The sequence below is a fragment of the Myripristis murdjan genome, chromosome 16 (assembly GCF_902150065.1).
Source record: "Myripristis murdjan chromosome 16, fMyrMur1.1, whole genome shotgun sequence".
Lineage (NCBI taxonomy): Eukaryota > Metazoa > Chordata > Actinopteri > Holocentriformes > Holocentridae > Myripristis > Myripristis murdjan.
In genome coordinates, this window is record NC_043995.1 from 14998045 (window position 1) to 15022417 (window position 24373).

General features: G+C 41.5%; 1 protein-coding gene across 2 annotated transcripts in view; it reads right to left on the reverse strand.

Moving 5' to 3' along the window:
- deptor (DEP domain containing MTOR-interacting protein) overlaps positions 1-24172 on the reverse strand; it is a 36389-nt gene extending 12217 nt beyond the window's left edge. Inside the window, exons 1-5 of one of the 2 annotated variants that reach the window (XM_030073407.1) lie at positions 23804-24172; positions 23435-23524; positions 19240-19418; positions 18266-18389; positions 6498-6676 (exon numbers count right to left, since the gene is read on the reverse strand). In XM_030073407.1, coding sequence (XP_029929267.1) covers positions 6498-6676; positions 18266-18389; positions 19240-19418; positions 23435-23520 — 568 coding nt within the window. In that variant the 5' untranslated portion in view covers positions 23521-23524; positions 23804-24172. Of the gene's footprint in view, positions 1-6497; positions 6677-18265; positions 18390-19239; positions 19419-23434; positions 23525-23792 lie in introns of both variants that reach the window. The other variant, XM_030073406.1, reaches the window with a different exon arrangement.
- Between the last annotated feature and the right edge of the window lie 201 nt (positions 24173-24373).

The following is a 24373-nucleotide window of genomic DNA, read 5'->3' on the forward strand; positions in this document are numbered from 1 at the left end:
CATGACAAACCACAATTCATTCATGACAACCTCAAAAAACGAGTAGCCATAGCTGTGGTAATAAATAATCACTTGGACAAAGAAAGTTATACTGAGGTCTGATGTTTAAAAAAAAAAAAAAAAAGTTAGCACGATATCTCAACATAAATGAGAAAAGATGGATTCAAATTCATAAAGTACACCGTGTGTGCTGTAGCCCACTAAGCCACACCGATTTTGACTTCAAATTAAGTTCGGGTCTTGCATGAGTAGAACATAATCAGGATAAACAGGACAATTATCTCCCTGAAGTGAATTAATCTGTACAGTAGCCATTAGTTAAAATCAAACGCCTGAGTCATAACGCAGCTCAGCGTGGAGCTATTCAGACAACTAGGTGAGTGTGTGATCCAGTTGGGTCACAAACCTCAGTGTGGTCCCGAGTTAAACTGAGCTGGAGCCACGCTGACGTTGACTGAGCACAAGCTGCACTGAGCTGAACTGCACACTGAGAGCACCTGTGTGTCCCGACTGAACCCGAGCGCACTGACCAGGCCTGACCTCAGCTATCTGAACACGGCTGATAAGAGCAGCTGACCTGAACAGTTACAGTAGTATTTTGTTTGACCAGGTTCCTATGGTGAAACTACATGTGCTCAGTCTGGGTCATCAGGTGAACACACTGAATGGCCTGTTCTGAGCATTTGCACAAACCAAACATAGGAAGCAACAGTGAAACAGTGGAATTTGCATTGCCACAGACAATCTGCCACATGAAATGAGTATCTTCTCAAATTAAATTAAAGCATTTGTTAAATTAACTGCTAAGCCTCTAAACAGTGAAGACCCTAGGCCGTGTAAATCTGCACGATTTAAAATCACTTTTTAAAACTAATTTTCCAAAGACTTGCTTTTATGCATGAATATTTTTAGTTGTTGTCTGCTCTCATTACAGAGTACTTCTCTAGCTTTATATTTCTACCGCGTTTTATTGCTTTTGCTGTATTTTGTCTGTCATTATTTTTTATTTCTTCCTAAACTGGCTTGTGGCTATGTTCCCAAAAGTGTTGTGTGACTAAGGATTACTATTACCATAATTCTAAACCACACAGCATGCACAAGCTGGCCAATCAACCCACTTAATAACTCATTAACCCATCAAGAAACTGAAAGCCTGTGTGTGGTTATGTAGGCCTGAGTAATGCTGCATTCCTCTGCCTTAAACCATAACTACCAGTCCCTTCATTTGACTGGATACTCACAACACACTTGCCTGAGAGGGACAGATGTAGGAAATGGCATGAAACCTAATCAGTGAGGACATGATATTAATGAATATTTTAACGTCCCTGGACTTTTGTCTGACAGTTTTTCCTCGGTTTTTAGGCCACTGCTTGACATGTACAGCTAGTCCAAATTATGTCCACCTCCACTGTACAGTCATTTTAGACCGCTGTCGGCTTCACAAAATCTTTTTCATGTGACAAAGCAGGAAGCAACGCCTCATGACATGGTGTAAAAACATGCTTTACGCTCCACTCTGCACCATTAAACTGAAAAATCAAAGTGAAATGGCTGACTCCTGTGGTTGAGTTTCAGCTTACTATGACAGATAATGACGACGGCTCAAGTAAAGAAAAGTCAAGGCTTCCTGATGCTGAGCGCCTGCTGTTAGACTGCTGCAGTTTGTACTGGTATATTGTGAATTTCCACTTTACTCTGACCCTTTACTAAATTTAAGTTTGCTCATGTACATTACCTGCAACTCCTATACACACTCTGTCAGCAACCTTTGCACCTATGCTGCCTCTTGAGTTGGATTCCTAAGCTCTGGCTAAATAATATACAAAAACGATAAATGTTTACATTATAGAATAACAGCTGCCATGCTGGCCCACAGAGAGAGCTGTCAGTCATTCTGAATACATCTACGTGAGCACAATGTGGACCCATCCAGACTCGCCTGCTATTGTTCCACCATACGTGTGAATGTGTGAACATGACCTCTGCCTGGCACATAGGAGGAATGCAGGCGTGGGAGCTCTCTCTCCCTCTCTCCCTCTCTCCCTCTCTCTCTCTCTCTCTCTCTCATCAGCTGGAGTCCTGACTGAGTCTCTCTCTCTTTTTGGATCTGTGGATCTCATATCAGCTGCCTCTTTTGTAATGAAACTTTAGCTCCCCTGCAGCTCAGCTTGGGTCCAGTCTTTTTTTTTTTTTTTTTTTACAATATAATGTGCTTTTCTGCATTCAGTTCAAGATTTACAGTTTGAAATGTCAGCACATCATGCTTACCTTCAAATGCTAATCACGCTGTGTGTAATGTGGCAGCGGCAACCCTTTAAATAAATAGATATAAACTATAAAAATTAAACATTTAACAACTATGTGTGTTTTGGAGATACTGTTTCACATTCCAAGACCCTGGAGATGCTCAGCTCTATTAGAGAGAGAGAGAGAGAGAGAGAGAGAGAGAGAGAGAGAGAGAGAGAGAGAGAGAGAGAGAGAGAGAGAGCAGATGGGCCCACTGTGTGATGGTGATGGGAGATCAGGCATAAGAAGAGAAGAAAAGGGAGAGGGGACAGAAATAACTCATAATTAACCATGTTCCCATCTTTCACCGTCTCTCCTTAATCACTGTGTTTTGTCTGACTATCACGTCCTCTCTTCTGAAAACAATTTAGATGGTGAAAATTGTCAATAATAATGTCCAACAGCAGTATTTGTGCGATAAAACTATATTATCCCAACCGACTTTGTCCTTAACACCAGTTCACATCTGTGATGAAGTAAATACTGTACATCTTCAACACCTCAACAACTAAAATTTCTTAATTTTGTTTTGTACTAGTACATTTTTTAACCATGCACCTAAAGGCCATCAGCGAATAACATCGAAGGGCGGATTAAATGTGTACCTATGTGTTGCATGTGGTGAAATGTAAATACTATGCGATACAAATGAAAAATGCTTTGAGCACTAAGGATAACCACATGACATCTATCCTGTAAGCACGTCCTAACCTAATCAGACATGGGAGTGAACCACAGGCTGTCACCCAAATCAAATTTAAGAAATTTTGTCTCGCCCATTTAAAATATGTGAAGGTTAACATGATTAATGTTGGCATGAGGAGATCCAAAACAAACAGATTCAGAATCAAGACTCGTGTTTAAGAGACATTGTCCTACATGAACTCTCTTGGGTATACGAGGGAGGTGAAACATATGATGCTTTTTTCATGGGGGGGTCACAGAACCTCAATACACACACACTCACACACATAGACACACGCACATCAGCAGATGGATGGACAGACACAAACATTTTCACAGCATGTTTAAACTGGAGTATGGTGTGGGACAGATCTGGAGTGTGACCTGCTTTTCACAAAGAGAAGTGATATCCCACTTACAGCCAATCAGTCCACACTGAGTGCTAGAAAACTGAGTGGTAATATTACATGTTAGTTTCTAAAAGATGACTGCTGCCTTTAACCAGACTGCATAACCAGGTACCTACTGTAATATCCAAAGGAATAATCAACATTAAACGCATCAATATGGCCTTGGTGCACTTCAAGCCAGCAGGATGGCTGTAAAAAAATTAGTAGAAACCAAAAAATAAATAAATGAATTAATTAAATAGCTTGACATCTCGTTGCTACAGCTTGGAGACATTTGTTGTTTCCATGTAAAGAGAGTTACTGTGTTTAACTCAAAGGAACATGGCACATAGGGCCCTATCTTGTGCCACCCGCTATCCGCTGCCACTACCCGCTACCCGCAAATTGCGGATTTAGGAGCTTCCGCTATCCCTAAACGGTATCTTTCGCCACCCGCTACCCGCTATCCTTATGCCGACTCCGTCATTTGCGCCTGGAGGTGTGTCTGTGGGTGTGTTTCATGCGCTATCCCTAAAGTTGCTATCTTGCGCACACACTTTAGGGATAGCGGATAGCGGGTGGTCAGGACCACCCGCTATCCGGCTGTTACGAGAGCGCGCCCAGGCGGCTTCAATGCGCGCCCCGACGGAGCCTCGCCACGCACACGGTCGGACTGATACCGGGACGCCGCCGGAATGGACTGAGTATATTACTCATATAGACTGTTTAGAGGAAAGACTGTTTTAATTGGACACTTACCCCAGCACGTTTTATTGTTTTATCATAAGCCAGCAGCTGTGCTATATTTTTATTATTATTTTAATATTTTATTTGCCCAATCTACCTTGCAAATAAATTAGTTTACACATAGTTCCACCTCTGCCTCTTGTGTGTGGTGTGTGACCCGGGGATTTTACTCAATCAGTACAACCTTGTGACATGTCCACTTGGACACATGTGGCTCCATCTCCCGAATTAACTCGCCTATAATATAATATATAATATGTATATAAAGCCAACTTGCTTTAGCCTCAGTAGAAGCCTTGAGGAAATCTACCTCCCTCTCTCCATCGCGGGTTTAGGATTTAGGATTTAGGATAGCACAGCCTGCCCTTAAAGGCAATGGCACCTGGCACACTGATTGGTTTAACTGGCGTAACGCCCAAAACACGCCTATACATAATATAGCGGGTAGCGGAGGTGTTTTGCGGATAGCGGGAGGTGCACAAGATAGCAACTTTTACGGGGGAACGCCTCTTCCTAAATCCTAAATCCGCAAATAGCGGGTTTAGGGAGTCTGGCGCAAGATAGGGCCCTTAAAGTCAATCATAAACCTGCATAGAAGCATGGACGGATGCATTGAAAACAGTGGTTACAGTGGCTCCTCACCACTATAACCAGTAAAATTCGATGCCCGTGTCACTCAGGTCAAACAGTTTTTGTGTTTATTAGGAACATTCAGCAACTCTGCACATGCCTGAACATGGCCAGGTCAGGTCAAGAACGGGAGATACAGAAATCAAGACCCAAGGAAATACAATCCCAGCAAGCTTGAGATATTATATGGGTCAGGTCAGAATGGTCTGGAGGCCAAAATGAGCAGTGAAGGTATTTGGGAGTGGACTAAACTGGGTGCTCCATATTTTCTATTTAAAAAACTGAAGACTTTTCCGAGCTCAACTGTCAAGATTCTGCATGTTAGCTCATTTAACACTATGGTAAATATATTGTGTTTTTTTTTTTTTTGTATACTGGAAGCGAGATTTATTTAAATGTTCCCCAGAAATTATGTTACATCCATTTAGACAGATCTATGATGCCAGGGTGAGATAACAGGACTCAGAGTAAGAACATGTCAAAGAATGTTATCATGGTGGCGCTGCTATCAGCTGGTGCTCTGCCAGGTGGACAAAACTGCTGCAGGCTTAGACCCAACAGGAACTAGAGTTTGAGCAGAAACCTGCACAAGTACACATACCAGGACAGAACAGAGAGGAGATAATGACAAAAAAAATCTTCTGAAAAGGGGAGTGTTTGGATGTGTAGCCTAAACTGGACAGAGTTATGAGCAGTCTATTTTTAAGGAATACCACATGTGACGGAGTGCTCTTATACTGAATATCAGCATGACTGGGGATAATCTCTGCTGTGCTGATATTCAGTATAACAGCACGACCTGAAGTGTGATGCTTTACACAACAGTTGTACAAACAACATTATTTATTAGTTAAAGCCAATAAGAAACAGATTATGGCTTATTTAATAAATTTTTCAGCTCCGTAAACCAAATAATTCAGTCAGAATTCCAGCTTCTACTGAACTGGACATAAACAGTCCAAGCCAGCTTGCCTGGAGGTTTCCACTGCAGTAACTGCACATGATACATTGCTGCTCAGAGAGTTGACGATAAGGCAGCATTTCCTCACCCTCATCTTAACCACAGCCCTAAACACAACCACAGGCAGCGCTGCCACAGTGGAGGCAAAAAACACAGGGAGCAACAGCGTTCAGGCTTCTGGACGCTGTTGCTTGACACGTCACACCGCGACATAAATGGCAAGGTCTCCAAGTTAAAGAGGGGCCGGGGGTGAGTATGACTGAACTCTGGCTTGGACTGAGAGGAAGAACTGAACACCAGGGCCAAGATTGCAGCACACACAAAGGTCGCAGACCTCAAGATGTGGAATGAGGACATACCGGCAGGGTCTCTCTCGCTATTTCCAAGTGTTTGATGGATCATGTAGAGCAGACAGGATCACTTACACTGCTGCTAGCTTTTACGGTCCCCAAAACCCATTTACAGATCATAAATCTGTCAGTAGCATGGCTCAAGTCAGATTTTGTCCCTCTTAGCTGAGGGGGCTTTGGTAGATACAGACCATAGTGTGTTTGGTAGAATTTTAAAAGGCAAAAATTTTGATTTATAAAATTATTAAATGACGCAAAGTTCAGTTACTTTGTGCATGTATACTAAAACTACTTAAATTATGCAGGTGTTGCTTGATAGTGTTGACAGCTGAAATCATAATGTAATCAGCATATACAAGTTTTCAGCATATTTTCAACACAGTAGTTGTACACAGAGGAACGGTGTTATTACAGTAAAATGCATTTCTTTCTAATCTCTCCCCTCACCGTGCTGGATGATGCCATGTTCAAGAAGTCTCCGTCCCAGCTGCTCCGCCTCCTCCCTGGTTGCCATCTCCCCTTCCTGCAGGAGCCAATCAATGAACTCGGAGGCCACCAATGTCCGCTCAAATGTCGCGCCTTCCTCCTCCCTGGTCTGTAATAGGTTGTTGTCTGTGTTCATCAGCCTGTGAAGACAAATAAATAAATAAATGAATATAATAATCTTCTGACAAATACCGAAAAAAAATCCTGCATCATTATTTGATTAGTTCATACATTGAGACTAAACATTCTGCAAGATTAAGTGAGACACAGTTTTAACGCTTACCAGCATGAAAAGAAATAACACCAAGACAGAGAACAAGTCTATCAATCATAGAAGCAACAGCTTATTGAAGTCAGAGCTTATTGTCTATACCATCTGCTTTAGAGCACTGAAGTTCATGTCAATTGCTCAACTCCAGAAGGATATCATGAGGATTTTGTTATTTGTCTTCCTGAAGGGCTTGCTAAACTGTGAGAAGAAAAGTGTGTGTGCAAAGTTAACACAAGTAAAAGCCCTCACTGAAACTGATGAGCTGAAAGTTTGTTAATTAGCTTGCAGTGAATATTCCCCTTTGTTTTCAATTAAGAGACTGCTATAAAAAAAAGTATCACTTCAATATCTGTAGAGTTTTATCGAAGGGGCATCTGCTTCAAGCTGCACAAGGCAATTTCAGATGTCGCTGGCCTCAAATGGCAGTGAAACCTTAAATGGTAATGTGAAACGAATGGCCTTTTTATCCTGACATCCTGATCACATGATATCTGCTCATCACACTGCAGGCTCATGTTTACCATCCAGTTTGGCCTGTGAGCACATTATATCACAGAGACAGGAGGCAAGAGGTCTACAGTAATACTGACAAGTACAATTTCCTGTCAGCACAGCTCTTGTGCTGCTCTTTAAGACACAGATTGTATTTTGCTTATGATTTTATTTTGATTCATCACTTCCTCTGTGTGAAGGCTTCATGCTGGTGATTCAACACTAAAATTTAATTTGGTCAAACACACCCATGTATGATGTCTGAAGACGTGGGGATGGAGATGGTCATCTGTGTTGGAGCTCTGCTTCAGTCTAATAAGACAGATGTATTTTTACATAACAAAAGTCTTGCCCCTACTGTGGTTTTCATGCATAAACTGTGAAGATGTAGGTTTTAAGTTCCACTATGCAAAACTGCCAAGGATTCATAGACATAAGGGCAGTTTAGACTCACCTAACAAAAAAAAAAACAGAGTATAAACATGTAATTTCTCAATGAAGAGTAGTGTCGATTCAGCCATCAAATTACGTGCTTATTTCACACTTTTTATAAGGTGACTCTAAATGGTCCTCACTTAAATCAAACCCTGTAAATGTGCAGTCTGTCTCAGTAAAATAGATTGATTCTATCTATCTCTGGATTGGCAGATTGGCTGGATTACTCAAGTGAATTTATGGAGAATCCACCATTTAGTTCACATCTTATCCCTGCTATCTGAGCTTAATGATTGTTGTTGATAATGAACAGCTCTCTGTCAAAGCTCTCAACGCTCCGGTTTAAATAACTCTGGGGACTCCGATTGTTTGTTTGAGCTTTTATACCCAAGTACGTTATTTCACATAGGTGGATAAAATGTCAGGTTATTTCTGGTCACCAAGAAACAAGAAGCCAGTCTATCACAACACACCACGTGCTTTACTGTTTTAATCATAGGTGTGTAATCCTGCCTAGTCTGCCAAACAGATCATGTGAAATGGGTGTGACATCTGGATGTTACCAGATGACCGACACACACATACACACATACACACACACACACACACACACACACACACACACACACACACACAGCAAAACAAAAACAGACAAGCACACACATGCACAGAACTGCTGACACTTTCTCTCTGTTGCTCTCTTTAACAAAAAAAAAAGTACACACACACCTCAACAGAGTCATGTGCTCGCCCAAACAATGTGAAAACAGGTAGCACAATGTCCAAGGGAAAATGTGAGCTTCCCATCGTATGTATGGACATGTGTAAACCTGTACTGGCAATGAATGGTGTGACTGTAATTAACTAAGCATAGTAAGCTCTCCCAATCTCTGCCTGGCACAAATTATAAAACCACATTTTACTGCTTTTCATCATTAGGGCCAATGGCGATAAATCATTCTTTGAAACTGTCAACTCAAAACACCCAACAGTGAAATCACAGGGCAGAGAAGCCTGTCGGATTTTTCATGGATATAATAGACCCTTGAGGTTTTGTGGGAATGCTTAGTCTTAATGAATGGAGTTATTGACAAAACTGTCCAAGTGCAGACACGACGTATTTACACAGAAACACATCCTGGGTTCTGCATCTTTAAGCATAACTACCATCTACATGGCAACAGTGTTGGTATAGTTTATCAAGCCTGAGACTTTGGCTACGCTCACACAACAGTTGAAGCAGACCAAATTCTGACTTTTTCTCAGATCTGGGACCAGATGCATAAAACTTTGCAGATTCACGACTAAAACCGCATGTACACACAAAGCCAGAAATATGCATAAGCATTCTTTTTGTTAAATTTATAAAACCATGTGTCTCAGTCATTAAGGAACTGGATGTACGCGCAATAGCCTCTTCTTCACTCCCACAGTTAACCATAAATGTATGAAGACACACCCTTAACCGTCCGTTTTCATATCAATTTGCCACCTGCTCTGCCAGTCTTTACACCTGTCAACGAAACAAACTGGAAATCACAAGTGTCGTTTCACTGATTGTGTTACACCTCGAGGTTCTCCAACAGCCACAGCAGCTGTCCTTCATTCAACCTGTTTGTCTATTTCTTCCCACTTCCCCAGCCCTGCGTAGCTGTTCTACGGGGGACTCACATGGCCCTGTAAACCATCGTCGGTGGTGATATCTCAGAAATGTGTCAGTGATTAGTTTATAGCGCTCATATCTAAACTGACAATTACAAGATGTGTTACAACTAAGGATAAAATAACAATAGACAATTAACAATTAACAAGACAATTAACCGTTAAATTAAAATGTTGACTCTGAATTAATGTACTTTAAAAGAATGATTAATCACACAGACTAATTAATCAATATTACCTTAATAAATGGGCCGGTGACAGGCGTTTTAATAAATCTGTGTAATCATCAGTGCATTGTTTGGTCAACCTAAACAATGTTTCACTGAACCCGATATTCAATCTCCACCTCATCACATCACCCTCAGATCGCTCTAGATAAACGCGTACACATGGCCTAAAAAAATGCGTGAGATGTGCACATTATCACCACATATCCTGTTCTTATAAATACCAATTTACACGCGGGAAATGGTTTATGCATGGTTTTTGTGTGTATGCGCTGTTTATACAACTTGCCCCCGATCTCTTTACTGCTCACATTCATCTTTGTATTTGAGCTGCAGCTGACATTGGTGTGCACAGAGCTGTACCATGACCCCACATTTACCACAAGCATGCTGCTCAACAACAAAAAAATGTCATTTGCACGATCGTCTATCAACACAGTTAATGAAATAGCGGTGCAGACATTCATTTCTTGAGTTGTTTGTTGTGGTAACAATGGGACAGCGGCACACTGTCAGTAGGATTAAAGCCTCTTCCCATATATAAATTACATTTGTAACCTCCTGTCTCCCTGTTGTTTTTGCTGTGATCCTCCATGTGATCAGTGATTCCCCCCCCCCCCCACACACACACACAAAAAAAAAAAAAAAAAAAACAGATCTCAGCCACTTTCTATTCCCTGACTGAATGTATCTAAAGCCAGACACTTTAACGCTGCCCTACAGGTTGCATGCAAACGGAGAGACAAAATGTAGCCCAATTCTTGTGGACATGAAAAGTCAATAGTGTCTGCCTAGCTGGTTCAGCACTATCTCCAAGTGAACTCAGTGAAACATTAATCTTTGAGAGGGCAGACATTAACCCTGGACCTGGCTTGGTTCATGGTATTTGGCGGTGATTATAGTCCACCAGGTTGTGGTTTCTCGGTGTTGATGGATGACAGGCTGAGAACAAGGCAAGCTGGTCTTGTGCATTTGAGTAAATATGGCTTTCCACATCTTGTATTGTATCTAGATGGATAACAATGACCTCGGCATAGAAAAGCATTTCAATAGCCCTGATTTGTCCAAGTAACCCTGTATCAGGTCTGCACACCCAGTATTAAAAAAGCCATTCAGCCATGTAAAGTCAACACTCTACAGCAAATATGACTTGTGTTTACATGTCAAATTTAGATGGAGAGCAAAGTAACAACCTACAAATGTCCTTTTTTTATTTTTTGATTTTGTTCCATTTAAGCCACACGGTTAGTCAACAAGTCCTGCTATCTTACCTCAAAGTGCTGCACTCCACGTAAAGCAGTGCCATGAGGTGCTTTGGATAATAACATCTTATCTAATAGTACACATATATGATGTAAGACTATGTATAAATGGTTGATGATAACTGTATGTGGGTTAAGGCAAGCTTCCATGGCCTAGATAAGCAATCAGCTGTAGTCGCTCAGTCAGCATACTGCACTCCGCCTGAGCAGCTTCACTGGGGCTGCAGGATAACCAGGCTTTCTGAGAACCTCAGCTGGATGGGGTTTACATGGACACAAGGCACTGATGACTCCCTAAGGCCATACAGTAAGCTTTAATCACAAAAATATGGCTATTTCAGGCCATGTTAGGGGCACATGGGAATAAAACAACAAACCAGGCAAGGTTATCTGGGAGGAAGGGAATTCTAATTTGCACATTTTCACATTTTTAAAGGTTTAATATTCCACTTTTTAATCCAAGTGATCAGAAAAAAAAAACATATGAGCCAAGTGTGTAACAGGCTGGAAAAACCCAAGATAATGAACCTCGAACTGCCTATAATTATCAGAATGAATCCAGTTTGATATGGAGGAAATGATATGGAGGTTTTTGTTAGATTGTAGATTTGATTTTTTGCTATATAGATGAAGTGATTTCTTATAGCTGTATAGCTGGCGCAGGATGTCGATCATTATGTCGACAATTTGCCTTCTCTCTAAATCAATTTACTGAGTGCCTCAATATGCAAAAAAAAAAAAAAAAAAAAAAAAACACTGAATAAAGCTTTCACTGTGTTTTACACAAAGTAGCCAATAGTTCAGTATTATACTGAATATTATTAGGTAGCCCAGTTTGGGTGTGTGTTGACTGTTAAGTTAGATTTTATTGAGTAAAATAAAGAGAACATAGTCTGACGTGATGCAATTAGTTTATAGTGAAAGGGTTTTTCTTGGCTGAGAATTAGCTGCCTGTGGGTTTAGTCTGGGAGAAATAAGGGTAGGCTGAAGACCTTCGACAAAGATAAGGTTAATAAAAACAATTCTGATACAACTTCAAGGAAAATTCAGTATGCCACCTCTCTCAGATGCCTTGCTACATGTATACAATACAGACAAAGATTATAGCTCTAACCCAATTTTTACCTGTGCAAACACATTTACAAATCCTGTGAAACCTTTTTTTTTTTTAGTTGTGTTGTGTCCACTCCAAGAGCTAAATATGTACAGTGTGTTTGTATTACATAAGCTGCACACAGTGCAAATGGTACTGTAACCGGCAAGTCTCCAAGTTCAAGAAAACATCACATCCTCAATCAAGTTTATGGGTATGACCCTTAATCACAGCCACAGTCTCAGAGTGCTTTAAAGTGGCCACATTTATGAGACAAAATTAACCCTTTAAATCGCTCTCTCATCAGGAATTAGCCTAAGAGAGGTTTGTATGAACAGATGAGCACTGCTTTAAGAGGACCTTGACCTTAAAAACCTGGGATGTTGGGTTACTTTCATTACAGACCTCCCTGCATTAATTATCCTGCATGTTAGACTTCCTACTGGTAATTGCTCAAGACATCCCACGAGTCTTCGGCTGACACACATGGAAACTTTAGGATCTACTTGCAATCAGGAAGAGAGACTAATGTTATTAGTCAGCCATTATCAGCTTTAATGTGACTGTGGCTAATTCTGTAGCAAAACTACCATGAAGGCCCATTCACTGAAATCTTGAAAAGTGAGAATAAACTAACTTAGTGATGGTTACATGAAAGTTACATCACAAAAATATAGCTGACACATTACTCTGTTCATAATTAGGCTAATAAATGATTTGGCCTACATCATTGCCAGTCAGTGAGGAAACACGTCACCACGTCATCTGTACCATGACAGCAGAGGTGATGTGAGGAGAGGCAGGAATTCACCTCAGCTGACTGTCAGTCCCACAGAGAGACAACACACTCTACATAGATCACTTTACACAACACACAGCAGTGGCAACTTGGAGTGAAAAAAAAAATAATCAAGGCTACACTGGAGGAGCCAAGTGCTTCATTGCTTGGATAAGAGTCAACATTGCTTACACGGTTAAATGCGTTAATCAAGGACAATACTTTTCCCCACAAAGCCTGAGGGGGAACTAACAGGGACACCAGTGTAACCATTTCCTTTTTCTGCTTAGGGCTTTTGGTGCGATTGAGGTTACAGAGGCTAAGAGCCACCTGGGCAATGAGGGAGAGGGACTCTATTTTTGTTGTTTTAAACTGAGGTGTTTTCTAGCCTTGAAAACACACAGGACTGGTTAGCAGCATAGGAGGTCTCTGTCTCTGTCTCTCCACAAGCACACACTCTCAGGAAAAAAAATCTTTATGCATGCAAATAAATGCAGACATGCACACGCACACATCTTATGGAAAGAGATTAGTACCTGCAGAGACGGAATGTAAACTGCATAAATTTGAATTTGTCAGCTCCTTCAACACATCGGGGGAAAATAAGCCAGTGGCTGAGGAGATGAGCAATGCACAGCACACACATCACTTGCACTGGGCGTAAGTGAAGAATGTTATCCCACTGCTGTGTGCCTTGGAGGAGGTGGAGCCTTTGAGCCGTCACTCAGGGAACAAAAGTCCCTTGTGCCAGAATGTATGTCTCCGAGAAGACATACTGACATACTGAGACATACTGATATAATGATCCTGAATTTGAATTGGGAAAAATAAATTAGAAATCACACTCAAATTCCAACCACTGCATTTGATCAAAGTGTGCCTTACAAATAAAATATCTCTATTTATTTGGACAACTAATTCATTTTTTTCTTTAATTCAGTGGTTCAATGTATGACATAAATCCAATTTATGCAATTCTGATACACACACTTGCCCATGTGCAGGGCTAACAGTCCAAGTAGTGAACAATGCTTTAAAAGGATTTGCCACCACCGAGCTGCAACCAGGAAGACACAAGCTCGTCCTAAAAGGTAAAACATTGTCCTCTCTGACTAGCCCCTGTCGCTAAGGAACGGCTGTCAAAACAATACAAAGGCTTTTCCTGTGGTTTGTTTTGTGGGACTCTGTGTGTGTGTGTGTGTGTGTGTGTGTGTTGCCTTGATTAGCTGTGGCAACAATGATCAATAGGTAAGTGCTGAGTGTGCATTTTCTCTTATGGGGCAGAAACTTTTTTGAGACACTCATGACTATCAAAAAGCTGTGGTGTTCAATCTGTGTACATAAATGTGTGTGTTTCTGCTGTGTGTCTGTATATACGAACATGAAAGGCCTTCCCACAGCAGAAGGCACAGCCTAGTCTGGACATGACCACAGAAAAAAAAAGGGATTAACCTTCCAGGTAACCTTGCTGCTCCGTCTCCTCTTTCACTTCATCATCCTGTTATTAGTGCAGCTACTTTTACTAGCTTTTATTCATCGACAACTTGTTGACCAGCCTATCTTTGGAACATTTCCTGCTTTCCTGCTAACTAGTGATGTTAACTCAAGAATTGAAACAGCCAAACAAGGGGCGGAAAAAATATTGTAAAATGTTACTAAGCGAGCCATCACCCAGACTGATACTCAGGAAAACTGAGAAGACAAACATGAAGGAGTGGTTTGGCCACTTTAGAGCTAAATTTGCTCAAAGTCAGTATTACATGTGTGAAAAAGGCATCAGTGACCACGGCAAACTCCATGATTGGAGCAAGTCACACTATGTGTGATTATTTTATTTACATTTTAATATTTATTTATTTTATTTTTTGTATGTGTGATGTGCATCGTCTGAGACATTGCTGCTTGAAGCTTGAGCTCTTTATGGCTTGATATTAATATTAATGCAAATACCCCAAGTGTTCATCAAATGTGGCCCAGCGGTGTCCAAAATATTAAGTGTGAAGCTTTTATTGGCTCTATCAGCTATACTGGCAGGCAGTGCTGCGGTAAACCAGTTTGTATTCAAAACAGTGGACCACATTGTTAAAATCCATCATTCCCCCAAGTTTTGTCCCAAACAGGCCAGCAGAGGCTCAGAAATCACCCGTGATGGACAGTCAGATGGACGGAGCCCAATCCACAGTCTGTTCGCCAATCTTGGATAATGAGGGATAAAAATGAATGAAACCCATAATATGAGGGTGTCATACCACCGGAACGTGCAGCCAAGTGACATTTGCTTGTGGTAAGACATCAGCTGCATGAGTCTCATGTACTGGATTAAAGATAATTTCTATGTCAATATAATTTGATGCTTCTGCAGCAGGCATCAAGTCTATACCAGCTGATTGCCCTTCCAGGAATGATGATCTGCATGGGAATTTGCATATCAGTCATTCCACCACAGATTCAACTTGTGGGACCGCTGGCCATGTGTGGGTATCCTGCACACAGCACCACATCTTCCTGCACGCCATAGAAAAAGTACTCATCCCATCCTCATTTGTTCTGGTGTTGGCTGCGGTACCAGTTTTGTGATTTTTGTTCAAAGTGATTACAAGAGCCTGCACGCTGGTCTACTCCTATTGCAATAGTCCTCGGACAGAGGTATTTGCCCTTTATACACCTCAGGCATGGGCCGGACGGTGGTGACTCTTTCTGTGTCACAGGACAGTGCTGCTTATGCCAGAAGTGTCATTATGAAGCAACTCTAGTTTGCAAGTAAGCAACCACCAGAGCAAGCTTGAGGGGTGCTAATATTTGTGTTTGTGTGTGCGTGTGTGTGTGTGTGTGTGTGTGTGTGTGTGTGTGTACGTCCTTGGCTGCACCACAGTGATTACATAAACACATAGCTCTGGGAGCTGAGACGACAGATGTCTCCCCTTGGACTATTTCTTCCTCTTATGCAATAACTGTGTGTGTGTGTGTGTGTGTGTATGTGTGTGTTGAAGAAAAGAGAAATCAAATGTTTGTGGGTCTGCTTTTCATTTGGCGATAGATGCAGAGAGCGAGTGAGAGTGCATAAGCGTCTATATTTGTGCTTGTGATTCAAAATTGTAGAGAGGCTGCAGTCACACCTCTAGAGAGAGGAGAGGAGCATCGAGCAAGACTTTGGTGTTTCTATAGAAACAATTAGGTTCATTTCTGCTGGAAACACAGCATCATGGGTACAAACCTGGCAACAAACAAAAACAGAACCATTAGTGGAGTCCTCCTCCATCCTCTAAATACAGCCTATCACTGGACAAATACTGTGAGTCACCTTTTGACAAGATGCTTCCCATGTCTCTCGGGTCTTTTAGCACAGGCAAACAAAACAGTCTTGACAGTATTATGACAGCAGGACCAGTGAGAGGTACAGACTTTGACCTGCAGCGCCCAGCTCCAATTAGGTGGAGCAACAGCTCGGTAGATGTTTGGGAAATTCATATTCCAGATAATCCAAAAGATCTAACTGAGATAAATTAACAAAAAATTGAGAAAACTGATAACAAGTTTTACAACTCTGAAGAGTGGAAAATTCTGTTGTTACAAGGAAAGATTACACTGATTAATACTCTCATAATTCCTCACTTCATTTATCTCTTACTGGCACTTTCCTCCCCAGGGGTATCCTTCTTTAAATGTTTTGAACCAAAAAATGAAGTTCTTTTGGAATAACAAGCCTGACAAGATTAAAAGGCAATACATACATAATTCACATGAACGAGGTGGATTAAATCCAAGAAATATTGCAGCAATGAACTTAGCCCTAAAAGGATCTCGGAATGATAAAATGTACCACAACAGTTTCTGGAGAATAAGTCAATCCTCTGTGTACTTATTCTCTGCCAGCTAATTTTTCATTTAATATCTCTCTCTCACTTTGAATGGCTTTTTAAAGGAATATTAGCAAATCATTCAAACTTTGTTAAAAAAGGGTTTTCTGGATGAAAACTATGCCCAGAAAATAAATACAATTATTTTGTTAGGTAAAATATCTACATTAAAAGCTCAATCAAGAACTAATTTCTTCAAAAATATGTTGACACGCCAATTTCTTTTGGGGAAAAAAAAGCCCTTACAAAGTAGCACAACACAATATGAAACAGGAAAAAATTTGCTCTAGTGAAGTGAGGGACTATAAAAACTCTAAATACGCTCTTCTAGTCATATGTATATTTCAATTTCTAAATGTACTGTTACTGTCAATTATTTCAACTACTGAGAGGATCCTATTAATTTTGTCTTTATTTTTATTTACTTTTTTACAAACTACTGTTTTATTAGGTTTCATTGTCATGTTGGCATATTGTCCTTATCTGTATTATTTGCCTATATTAAATTAAAAAATAAAATAAAAACCTGCTTATACTGCCTTCCCTGTGGACTAAGCTCCATGTCATGTTATCAATTTAGATAACATCCAATTTGCAAGCATAAAACAACCCTTAAAAAAAGGACAAGACAGCATGCAGTGGAGGATTATGGGGAAGGTCGGACACAGGAAAACAGGCAACAAGTGCAGCCTGCAGCTAACCCAACTACATAGGGGGACTAATGTTGTTTTGTTTTGTTTTGTTTTGTTTTGGTCTTTTGGCGTGTGATGTTCTGGTTGACATAAATTTTACTAATTAGTAGCTTAGTTAGGTTTGTATCTGTTGTATGAAAGCTGCATCACTGGTTGACCACATAGGTAGTAGTTATGTTGAATTAGCTCATATTGTGTGTAAATTGTTTACTTGTGATAAGGGTAGGCGTTATAAGCTCTGCTTCAGCCTACACCTTTTCGGTCAAGCTTTGTTTTGATTACTTATGCATTGTTGCTGATATTTTCCTTCTTTTTTGTTGCTTCAATTGACCGAAATAAATCAATAAATCAAAATCAATAAATCAAATAATGTTTGATCAGCAGGATATACCAACTAAAATAAAAGAATATACACACCAGAGATGGGACAATAAGAGAAAAATTCAAATTGCAACTATTGTGACCAAATCTACCACAGTATTTGGTATTATGGCAGTGAGCAATGAGCAGTCTTGTCAAGCGCATCATGGACCAAGTTCACAAGAACACAACTACATGTAAATCAATCAAATGTGCACTGTGCATAGGAAAACAACAGAATGGTAACATTAAGGAGACTTGACTGGTTGATATTGACTTTGGTTGATGCAAGGCAGTATATTCTACAAAAAAAATGCATTGAGAAAATGGTTATTATCATACTTAAACTTTGAAACAGATTAAACACTGAACATTTTATCATGGCTAATACTTAAACCAGTAATCGTTCAAGTCATGACGCACACTTTAATCAACTCCCAGTGGTACAACACAGGTGGCCGCCATTTTAACTTTGTGTGTTCACTATTTACTTTGCCCATGTTCACACAATGAACAAAGCGAGTTTGCTTTGCGTCATTTCAAAAACATGGTCATGTGTACGAGTGCAGTTTTGGTTCAGGTGTGCGTTTGTGTTCATACTTCTCATAGATCCTCTGCCCCCTCATGAAGACCTTGGCTTCATTGTCCAGTGGGAACGTCCCATCATCTTTGCGGAAGCGGTAGAACAACTTCATGTCTTTGAAGTCCCGATGCTCGTCACACACTGAAAACACACGCATGCAAAGGAAAATAAGAGGTTTTCGCTCCAGAAGCTTATCATACACAGGAATTACACACACACACACACACACACACACACACACACGGAAAGAGAGGTTTGAACATTTGTCGCAAATTATACACACACACAGAGAAAAAACAGGAAAAGGTTGTTTCTAACAGACAACTAGGGCCCCTCTCCTCTTCCACAGCAATGTATACACACACACACACACACACACACACACACACAGGACACATCTCAGATTGTATCTTTATATTCTTTCATCATCATCGTCCATGTGATTATATATTACTGTGCACTCTTCTGAATGTTTGCTTCAATAAAAAATACCTCACTAGTGTTTTGTCTTTCTAATTCTACCAACACTCACAAACTACATGTTTACACTAAAATTAAACTCATTACTTTCACATGATGCCGCTGCTTGCAACAGATGCTATTTTGGGTTACAAACAGCAAGCGTTTCAGATGTTTATATAAGACATTTTGACCAGATAACTAGAATCTAAACATCATGTGGGGCTTGAATCATTTATCCAAAGCAGAGATCTGCAGTTCGCTGAGTCTAATGTAGACTGGAGCCAGCCAGCTCTTCCTGTGTCTCTTTTCAGCGTCTGGTCAAATGTGAAGCAGGTAGTGAGATGCTGGGGCCAAACTGGCTGCGATCATCCATTAAGAGACACTGAGCGTTCCCAGAAAATGTCAAGAGGAAGAAAAAGAGACAGAGAGGAGAGAGAGAGAAGGACAGAGAGAGAGAGACTGGTGCAGTTATAGAAAAAGAGAAACCCACATCAACACATATAGTACATGCATCATTTACCATCCTTACCGTGGTGAATGATGCTCTGGTCCAGAAGTTTCTGCATGATCTTGATGGCCGTGTCTCGGTCCAAGGCCTCCTTGTGCTCGAGCAGCCAATCAATGAGCTCCTTGGCCACAAAGCAGTTTGGGTAAGTTCTCAGGTGGTGCCGCCGATCTTTGATCACCTTCCCCTCATGGAGACGCAGCCTGGAGGGGAGGGGGACAGGGAACAAGGCACAGAGGAAGAGAGCCTCACAATTCTGTCAACACTGTTGCAGCCAAATTAGGTCAAGCGCTAGTTTTTTAAAGTGGGATATAGGTGAGGTAGAAAGAGACAATAAAACTGCCAACCTGACATGAATGAGAATGATAACCATACCAAATATTTCATGCTTCAACAGATGGCAGCCTAGATATGTGTTTTCTTTTAACTGAGAGCAATCTCTCATAGTTCCATATTATGAATGAGTCCATCTGGCAGTCAATACTTACAGAAAATTTAATTTGAACAGTCATACAGGTTAAAAACTTTGCTTTCAAAATGAGCTGAGCAATCAGCCTGTGGCAATCTGCAAAATGTTGCATGATGATAAGAAAACACATGCTTCTACAGACTGGCCTAGATGCTGGTTTTTCATTTCACCAAGGTGACCTCTTTTTGAACTTGAGTATTGTGAAACAGCCCACCCCAGCCTACACCGAGCTCCCTGCAGCTCCATGGTTCCACTCCATGCCGAGTCTGTGTGCAGCTGGCTAGCATCACTCCGGATTAGCGCTGACAGCCTGGTCCAAACCTGCCCTGCCAGACTCACTCACACTGCTCTGCCAAAACCTCGAGATGGGCCAACAGCCGCAGCCGAACGAGTTAGACTTCCTCTACGACAAGGTGTAGTGTTATCATTTCACCCCAGGGTATTCCACTTAATTCAGTATAACTGTTTTCGTAACTGTTGCTCTGTTCAATAAATCTTGAATCATTTCAAGCAGAGCCAGGCGCAAAATCACAAATCATTCTATTGCTTCCTTTTCAAAGTCCTTTCCTTTTCTGGGGCTGCTTGCTTTTCTTCTTCTGTCAGTTATTTTTTGCAACCATATTTATAAAACCTGGGTTTCAGTCTTTTTACATGCTCTGGACCTCAAACTGACTGTCATTAAGCCACAGACCCCCATTTGGAGTGATGCTGGCATGTGAACCCTGATTTGAAAACATATTTTGGTTTGTTTTAAGTATTAAATTGCTTTGGTGTCACTAGGGCCAGGCAATATATAGGCAATATTATACTGATGCTGTGATGTGAAACAAGGGATTGTCTTGGAATTTGGATATTGTAATATCGTTAAATGGGAAAACTGTCTTTTAGACTTTGGCTGTATTACAGCAAAGGGATGCAATTTTCTGAATGTCTTAGACTGTTCTAGCTAGCCTGTTATAGTTGCATTACTAATGATTGTTTATCAAAAGTCTTTTTGTATAAATATTTTTTGAAAGCACCAATAGTCATCCATAGAATATTGTCAAAGTATCGATTGAGGTATTTGGTTAAACATATTATATGTTATATGTGATTTTGTCCACATCGCACAGCCCTTAATGTCACACTCAAACACTGACAAATACTGAGAAAATCGTGAGATTAAAGCATATGTTTGTATTATATGGAAATGAGCTATTCCTCATTTTACTAAGGACCCCATGGACGCTCTTTAAGGAGCCCTTGGGAGTCCCCAGAGTCCACTTTAAAAAGTACTGACTTGAACTACTGGTCAGGACCTAGAATGGATTGTGCTGGGTCACCAAAGGATAGGAGTACAACTGTTTTAATTTGCCAAAGCTTCAAGGACGACTGCGAGTTTAGTCATGTTGGCTCCCGGGCTGAAAACACTCAAAACTTTCTGTACCACAGTGCAGTCGTCTGGCACCGAGTGATCTTTTCCCTGGTGTTGAAGAAACGTTCATTGTGTATCAGTGCAACAAACTGTCTATTCACTAGACTATGGCCTGCCACAACTGCATGTGTCTGTCTGCCGCGATAGCTGTCTGTCTGTCAGATATGAGCTGTCGACACAAAGGCGTTCAATGTGTGCTAACACATTTCTACCAGCCGATGTACTATCATTATCAGCAACAAGAACTGTGTCGCACATTCTACATGGGCTTGACTCATGATAAAACAGTCAAACAAAGGTGGGGATTGGGTACACTCTTTGCTTTAACACTGAGACAACACTGAGAGAAGACATCAGTCATTAAACTGTCCAGTGCCTGTGTGCATGTCAAACACCCTCAAGCCTCAAGGTGCCATTTTTCTGTGGGTGAGATACAGAGAGAAAAGATAAGGTGCGCACATCCAAAAACCACTTTGGCCAGGTGCTGGAATCAACATAATAGTCCACAGAAGAAGATAAAGATCCTGCACACTGTAGCTCCCATTCAGAAAAATGTATTAAGACAAGTGCAAAAACGTGACGTTTCGTGCCAAAATGCTGTTCCTCAGACTCTAATGATACACAAAACCAACAGACATATATAAGGTGTTCCCAGTCACATGACAATTAGACACATTAAGATCAGCTGTGTTCAAGTGAACCCTGTTCCTCTCTGTTCACTTGAACACAGCTGATCTTAATGTGTCTGTGTAATTAATGTGTAATTGTCATGTGACTGGGAACACCTTATATATGTCTGTTGGTTTTGTGTATCATTAGAGTCTGAGGAAGAGCATTTTGGCTCGAAACGTCACGTTTTTGCACTTGTCTTAATACATTTTTCTGAATGGGAGCTACAGTGTGCAGGATCTTTATCTTCTTCTATGAGATACAGAGAGGACAGAAAGAGAGAGACTGATTGCAGGCGTCCAGCCTTGTGTGTCCTAACCTTCACTGCCCCCTCACACACACACACACACACACACACACACACACACACACACACACACACTCCAAGCAACCCCTTGTCCAGTGACACCAACACATTGCCAAATGGCAGCCTCAGTATACAGCGGTGCCAGGGACACTAACACACACACAATCACACCAACAGTATAGTATACCCAAACAGACACACAAACTATCTAATAGGTTGAAGGTACTAAGTTAGAGGACACTTCACGCACATACAAACACAATATGTATCTCCTGAAGTGCTGACTTCAGTGTTACATTTTATGACTCTTGAGCCAGGGACAATGTTACAGCATGCACTTCTTCAGAAATAGCAAATGTTGTTAGTCAACATGTCACACCCAACTTTTCAGTTACTCATTTTCTTAACAGTTTAATGAGAAGCTGGCTCTGTGCTTGAGACACAGAGCTTCTAGATATTCACTCTTGGCAGCATGAGCCAAAGCCACTAGGGTTAGGGGGTCCATTCCTTAATGGGAGGCTCAATGGCTGCAGTGTGTCACCCATGCACTGCCAGGAATAGGGGTTAAATTTCCCATCAGGCTTAATGGGCAGAGCATGACACTGCTACTGCTAGGGTTAAGGGATTCATCAGGCCCTATGCAGCTTGGGTAGACAGCCAAGGAATGGGACTGAGTTGAATTTCTGCACAATAAATATGTTAACAATCACAAGATAGTAAAGCACGTCAGCATAAAAGGCAAGCTACAACATTTGATGCACTCAATTAGGCATACACTCAATGTATTGAGGGGCAGAGTACAGTACACTGCTGCTGCTGTGGACGGACTGCAGGCTGTGGTGGCACTACACCTACTGTAAGTGTGCAATGTATGTGAGCAGCAGCAGTTTGAATGGGGAGGGCTTGTGCATGTATGGATGCCTTTGTTTGACAGTGTGTGCTGCAGTGGGACTTAAACTGGCTGTAGTGCTGATGAGGGTGGGCTTGATCCAATGCATGCATGTTTTGTTCTGTTTTGCTATTCAAAATTATCATTGACCTTCAATTTTGAGTCAGGTATGGCTTTTATTCACACCCACTTCTTTTATTTCGGATGCCATGTCCAAATTTGTTGTTCATCCTTAACTGGGTCACCAAAACCAAACAAGGGCAAGACAGAGAATTAACTCCCGTCATATGAATATACATTAATTCATACTATAGGATTGGGCTATTTCACACCCAGATGGGGAGTTACAATGATGCAAATCTGATCATCTGTTTGCAGCGCAACCAAATACACACAGATTGACCCAGTGATATAAATCAGGCGTATGGACTTGCACACTCCGGGCGTGAGGGGACGGACGGAGCGACGTACCTCAGCTGCTCCCCGGTGACGAGCACCTCGGCCATGCGCTCCAGCTCTGCAGCCTTCTTCTGCATGGTGTTCCCAATCCCGTCCATCTCTCTGGAAACACGGACACAGGCGATGAGTCTGTTTGTTTGTTAAGGAGCTGCAAACAAAACCATTCTGCTTTGCGACATGCACACGTCGCAGCATAAATAATGCAAAGCGCACTAGTTTACCAGCTGATAAACATTCCCAAACAGGAAGGAGAGGACTGGGTGAACAAAACAAGGCATGAATCCCATCCCGTTTCTCTAAGATGCTGCACACATTGCACAAATATCTCCCTCAACACGCTGCTGGCGACAACTCCACTGTCTTTGCTTACCCTTCACGCACCATGTAAAGAGAAGAAAGTGGACTAGTTAATATTCCTTGCGCCTGGCGAGTTTATTCCATCCCAGAAAACGAGTGAAGCAATGCACACACGGGCAGAAGTGACAGCCAGGGCAGCGCCTCAGTGTGCAGGCTCCATCAGCGGTACTCCACTCAAATCCCCGAAAAACCTCCACCACCGTGGATTTCTGCAAACACTGACCCAAACATGCACCTTCCCCTTGGTGAGATCCCTATTTTCTATCTAGCAGACACGACAGTCGTGCTTCTGGAGCGGGTTGGATGCAGCGTTTCTTTTTCTTTTTTTTAAACGGCACACTTCCTATCACTGTAGTGTGTCACGCCTGGGTTTGTTTGTCAGTGACACTCCACTCGGGATAAATGCACGTTTTACTCCACAGTGCAGTCGCTGCCCATCCACAAAGCCCCCGCATTGGGAGGACTCGGCTGACGTCATTGGGGGAGTTAACCGGAGAGGCGGGGCTACAGAAGAAGGTGGGTGAGTTTGATTCTGACACCATCAGGCACCGGAGAGCGTTGCAACTCTGGAGACGAGAGACTGAGGCAATTACA